Source organism: Xenopus laevis, chromosome 3L (genome assembly GCF_017654675.1).
Source record: "Xenopus laevis strain J_2021 chromosome 3L, Xenopus_laevis_v10.1, whole genome shotgun sequence".
Taxonomy (NCBI): Eukaryota; Metazoa; Chordata; class Amphibia; order Anura; family Pipidae; genus Xenopus; species Xenopus laevis.
The window spans coordinates 17,172,926-17,178,756 of record NC_054375.1 but is presented as its reverse complement, the minus strand read 5'-3'; the positions used below and the strand labels follow the sequence as shown (position 1 = coordinate 17,178,756).

Sequence of the window (5,831 nt, the reverse complement as noted above, 5' to 3'; positions counted from 1 at the left end):
TTATGCATTCATCAAAATTTTTTTTGTTATGAGTTTGGTTACTTCAGTCCATTAGAATGACCTACTCGCGTAAAAATATACAACACTTATCTGTCAGTCAGTCCCCAACTGGGACCCCTATACCTCCTGGGCCCCCAAGCAAAATCTGTTTCTTTTATAGCTACACCACTGGCTTTTGGCTGAGTGGGGAAATGTGCCTTTTTATTCATTATCTTTGTATTCAGCCTCTCTCCTTTTTATCTTCCAGTCTCACATAAAAACCGCTGACTTGTTGCTAGGGTAAATTGGACCCTAGCAACCAAATAGTTGCTGGAGTTTTGTAAAATAAAACTAAAGAAAAAACACCTACAAACGTGTTTCGTGATGAAATTCCTGTTTTATTGTCTGAAAGCAGTTCAACTTTCACTTCTTACTTCTACAAAATGTATGTGAAGCCTAAAACATTGCAGAAAACCCAAAAGAAAGGCACTGCATATAACCTGCCGAGAGTGAAGCAAACCCTAGAGTGAAGCAGCTGCACGATCATGGGGAGGTCAGAGAACAGGGTGTGTTTTTCCCTTTGGATTTGCCTCCTTGTATGGCTCCAACCAGGTAGGAGAATGTAAAGGACCCATCAACATAAAAAAGCAACGTACATGGTTTATAGAGTATAAAAAAATTTGATTTACTTTAATACTGAAAACATTACACCTAATTTTCTTTGTTCATATTTGCTTTAACACAAGGGCCATTCATGTGATTCCAGGTCAGTCTCAGGGGAAACCATGTCTATGTGCCCTTCCCTGCCTACCAGCCTTGTGATTCTCCAGTGTAGTTTCAGGGGTACCCAGGGCACAAATAAACACTTAATAACAAGGTTACAGATATATAGAAACATTAGGGTAACAGTCATCCTGCTATAGTTCCAGGGGTACCCAGGGCACAAATAAGCACTCACCCCAAATCTCTCCCCTAACTGACCTTCAGGCTGGGCCCCCTTAGCTCATAACAAGGTTACTGATACTGTATATAGAAACATTGGGGTAACAGTCATTCTGCTATAGTTCCAGGGGTACCCAGGGCACAAATAGACACTCACCCCAAATCTCCCCCTAACTGGCCTTCAGGCTGGGTCCCCTTAGCTCATAACAAGGTTACAGATATATAGAAACATTGGGGTAACAGTCACCCTGCTATAGTTCCAGGGGTACTCAGGGCACAAATAAGCACTCACACTAAATCTCCCCCTAACTGGCCTTCAGGCTGGGTCCCCTTAGCTCATAACAAGGTTACAGATATATAGAAACATTGGGGTGACAGTAACCCTGCTATAGTTCCAGGGGTACCCAGGGCACAAAAAAGAACCCACCCCAAATCTCACCCTAACTGACCTTCAGGCTGGCCCCCCTTAGCTCATAACAAGGTTACAGATGAAACTAATGTTGACTAATGTTCGCACTTCCCTTGAACTCTTTAGAGAAAGAGGAAATGGGCAGTTCCTCATTTCAGTGTCGCTCATAAAACTGGCTTTTCTTTCAATAGTCTCCACTTAAAATTTACCAGTTTGCACCACTAACTCCTTCATGTATCTAAAACTTAATATCAGATGCAAGTGTACTTTCCAATAAAAATCCTGCCTACCAGCACTACATCAGCTGAACTGCTGTCTAACATAGGGAGATTAGTGGGCAGTATTGGTTTGCTGATGTTACACTGTACACTTTGTTACACTGTAATCAGAAAGGGAGGTATAGGGCTATTTAGCACATTTTTTATAGTTCTGAATCCAAATCCCTAAACTGCACTTAATTACTTTATTTCTTGCACAGCATTGTCACTATCGGGTCCTGTAATCGGATTAGAGGGGGGAAGAGTGCTGTTACCCTGCACATACCCTGTTACTAGAGGTACAATCACTATGTGTTGGGGGCGAGGGAGCTGCCCAATTTCTAAATGTAACAATGGGATCATCTGGACTAATGGCAAGAAAGTGACCTGGAAAGCATCAGAAAAATATGGATTATGGGGAAACATAACACAGGGGGACGTGTCTCTAACCATCACTCAGCTGACCCTCAGTGACTCCGGAACCTACTGCTGCCGGGTGGAGACCCCTGGTTTGTTCAATGACCAGAAGGTGAAGGTGTCTCTAGAGGTACATGAAGGTGAGATATTTTGCTAGAGTTTCTTCCCCTATGTCAATATCAACAGAATTTTCTATAAGCAGGTAATTATTTCCCTTCCCCTTCTAACTTTTTCCAGCTTGCGATTTTTAATGCTGATTGATTGAAGTCACTGACCCCAGCAACAGAGACAAACCCATATTGCTCTGTGAGACTACCATTTTATGGCAATAGTTACCTCTGCTGTTCATCTTATAGTTTCTCGCTCACACCATTGCCTGGTTGCTAGGATATATTGGGTCCTAGCAACCAGACAGTCCCAAACTGGAGAACTGCTGAACCAAAAAGCTTAATAATTAAAAAAAACCTTAGGTTAAGATTGATTATATATTGTCTCACAATATAACTGTTTGCATCACACTAAAACCTCATTTTAAGGTGACTGAGCCCTTTAAAGTGAATATGCACCTAAAGTATTTTATATATTTTATACATTTCTATAGTTTACATGCTGAGTATTTTTTGCAACTTTTCATTTTACAATCATTACACATTTCTTGAATAAATGCTTAAATGCATGTCTTGTGCTTTATGTAAAAACAGCTTTTTGCTGTAAGTTTATCATTTGATTTACATGGCGAGTCCTGTTTAATGGTATCATTTGTATTTAATTATGAGCAGCGGTCGAAGATTCAACTCTATTCTCTACAACGTCCTTTCCGGAAAGCGTGGCTCTGGTAAGGCTTCAAGTTCATTGTCTCGCAATCAGTATCAATAATCAATGTATGGATCACAATGCATGGGAATATTCACCCATGTGTTGGCACCTTACCCAGAAAGAACAAACAACTGGCACTTGAGGGCAATTCTTAATGAGGAGATCTCCTTGTTAGGAAGTGGCCTCATGTGTGGGTTGCTTGTTCTTACAATGTATGGGGCCATGTTCCTAACTACCCAAAGCAAATCCTGCAGCATTTTGTGTTATGGGCCTATCCTACGGCCAAGCTATGAGGAACCCCATCTTAGTTTATCCATAGTGTCTCTTCGCCTAATTATTAAAAGGGAACCTCCTAATGTACATTTGCTCAGCATTGGACTGGGGGGTCCAGGGACTATCAGGCCTTCCACTATCAGGCCTCATGGGGCCCCTATACCTACTGGGCCCAGCCTCCCTATAGTTACACCCCTGAATTCAAATAATGGTAAAGAAAGGGGCAGTACAAATGTAGGTTTGTCTCAGAATATAAGTAGGTACAAATCATGATGTGCCAGCCTTGTTCTCACTTCCTTGTGCTCTAGAGAAAGACAGAACTGTTCGATCTGGAAACCAAACCTGATGGCAACACCTTGTCGAGTATTATAATTGCGATGTTCCTCTTGGTGCTCCTGGTTGGTCTGTCACTGTACCTGTATACATGTAAGTCTATCTGCACTTCTTTCCTATATAGATTACTTAGACATGGGCATAGGAAGGTATGCCTTCCTTGAAATCGACCGTCTTGTGCCCCCTAATAGGCATTTAAAACTTAAAGGGGTTGTTCACCTTTGAATTAACTTTAAGCGTGATGTAGAGACTGATATTCTGAGACAATTTCAATTGGTTTTCATTTTTATTACTTTTTTGTATTTTGGGTTATTTAGCTTTTGGGTTATTTAGCTTTTATTCAGCGCTCTCCAGTTTCTGCCAGGGTCCCAAATTACCCTAGTAATTATGCATTTATTCGAATAAGAGACTGGAATAAGAATAGGAGAGGGACTACATAGAAAGTATATAAAGTATATAAAGAAAGGAGTAATAAAAAGTAGCACTATCAATACATTTGTAGCTTTACAAATTATTTATTTTTTAGATTTAATTAGTGACCCCCATTTGAAAGCTGGAAAAAGTCAGAACAGGAAGGCAAATAATTCAAAACAATATAATAAATAAAAAAAAAACTTAAAGGTGAACTACCCCTTTAAAAGGTGCTACGTTCACTGTTGACATGTTCCAGTTTACTGGTCATGGGATTGCTTTCAGTTTATATATGTTCATAACCAATAGCACTGGTTTATTTTCTAACATCAGGCTGTTATATTCAAGCTTATTTTCTAATGTTTGCTCTCAATGATGTTATTTCAGGGAGAAACCACCCATGTAGAAAAACAAGGTAAGTTAATAAATTAAGAACAATTGCATTAAAAGAGACAAATTTTGGCACAGAAACCATCCGTAGAGATAGAGAAATGATCCATAGAGGTAGAGAAACCATCCCTAGAGGTAAAAAAACATCCCTAGAGGCAAAGAAACCACCCATAGTGGCAGAGTAAGGTAAGTTAATAGATTAAGAACAATTGCATTAAAAGAGACGAATAATGGCACAGAAACCATCCGTAGAGATAGAGAAATGATCCATAGAGGTAGAGAAACCATCCCTAGAGGTAAAAAAACATCCCTAGAGGCAAAGAAACCACCCATAGTGGCAGAGTAAGGTAAGTTAATAAATTAAGAACAATTGCATTAAAAGAGACGAATAATGGCACAGAAACCATCCGTAGAGATAGAGAAACCATCCCTAGAGGTAGTGAAACCATCCCTAGAGGTAGAGAAACCATGTCTAGAGTTAAAGAAACATCCCTAGAAATAGAGAAGCCATCCCAAGAGTTAGAGAAACCATCCCTAGAGGCAGAGAAACCATCCTTAGAGGTAGAGAAGCCATCCGTAGAGGTAAAGAAACCATCACTAGAGGTAAAGAAACCATCCCTAGAGGTAGAGAAAGCATCCCTAAACAGAGGGCTAAATATACAAATTAGATGGAATCTCAGTAGGGTCCATTGCTTTTCCCTGTGACCATGGGAAAGAGAGCAGCGCCATAAACAGAAAGCTCAATGAAAAAGAGTTCTGTTAATGGATTCATATCAGAGGGAGCAGAATGTTTACTATTCCAGGATGGTTGCAAGTAAGGGAAATGCAAACTCAGATACCACTGACTTGCCCTTTAACAGTGCAGGTATAAGAATGCGTTTGATGATTGATAACATGTGTATTATGGTCTCATTTCAGTAACTTGCCTGACTCAAGCCTCAGCGCCCTGGAGAATGCTTTGAGCCCAGCGGCAGAGAATGTTTATTATATTAAATTTGAAAACTTGTGAAGTTTTATGTTTCTACTAGTTAATAAGAAAGTGTTGTTGGGCTCCCAGTGTACCCCTCGCTCAGTTCCCCCACTAGATTCAGCGTGGGCCTAAGGCATAAGCTGACATTGTGTCTCGTTACTTTTGAAACCCACACATAAGGCATGCTGGGAAAAAAACACTATTCATGCTATAGCAAATTACCCCCACCCAAAACCTCATTTTCTATCCACACACCTTTCAGACTCTTGTAGAGACTATAAGAATGAATGAATGAAAAATAAAGTTTCTCTCTAAATATGAGATGTTTCTGTAGTTGTTCCAGTTAGATCAACAACAACAACTGAAGGACTGCATTTACTGGGCAACACTGGAAATTATAAGGGGTTTCACTGGATTTATATGTATCATAGACTGGGGGGGGGGTAGCTGGAGTGTGGTTGAGGTGTAACAGGTAGTGGTAGGGGTGTGGGGGTGTGTTCCAGCAAAGCATGTAATAGGCTGTGGTCGGGTGCCCTACTGTCACTATCTTGCCATACCTTCACCATCTTTCTTTTCTGTTGCCACTTGCCCTAATGCCACTGTCCTAGCTTACTTTCACCATCTACTGCCACTA

General features: G+C 40.5%; 1 protein-coding gene across 1 annotated transcript; it reads left to right on the top strand.

The window, feature by feature from the left end:
- The first annotated feature begins 415 nt into the window (after positions 1-415).
- LOC121401409 (hepatitis A virus cellular receptor 1 homolog) lies at positions 416-5,518 on the top strand. The gene is made up of 6 exons (XM_041586016.1): positions 416-591; positions 1,809-2,144; positions 2,784-2,839; positions 3,402-3,519; positions 4,225-4,252; positions 5,146-5,518. The coding sequence occupies exons 1-6, from the start codon at positions 525-527 to the stop codon at positions 5,234-5,236; spliced, it is 696 nt and encodes a 231-aa protein (XP_041441950.1). The 5' UTR covers positions 416-524; the 3' UTR covers positions 5,237-5,518.
- The last annotated feature ends 313 nt before the right edge of the window (positions 5,519-5,831 follow it).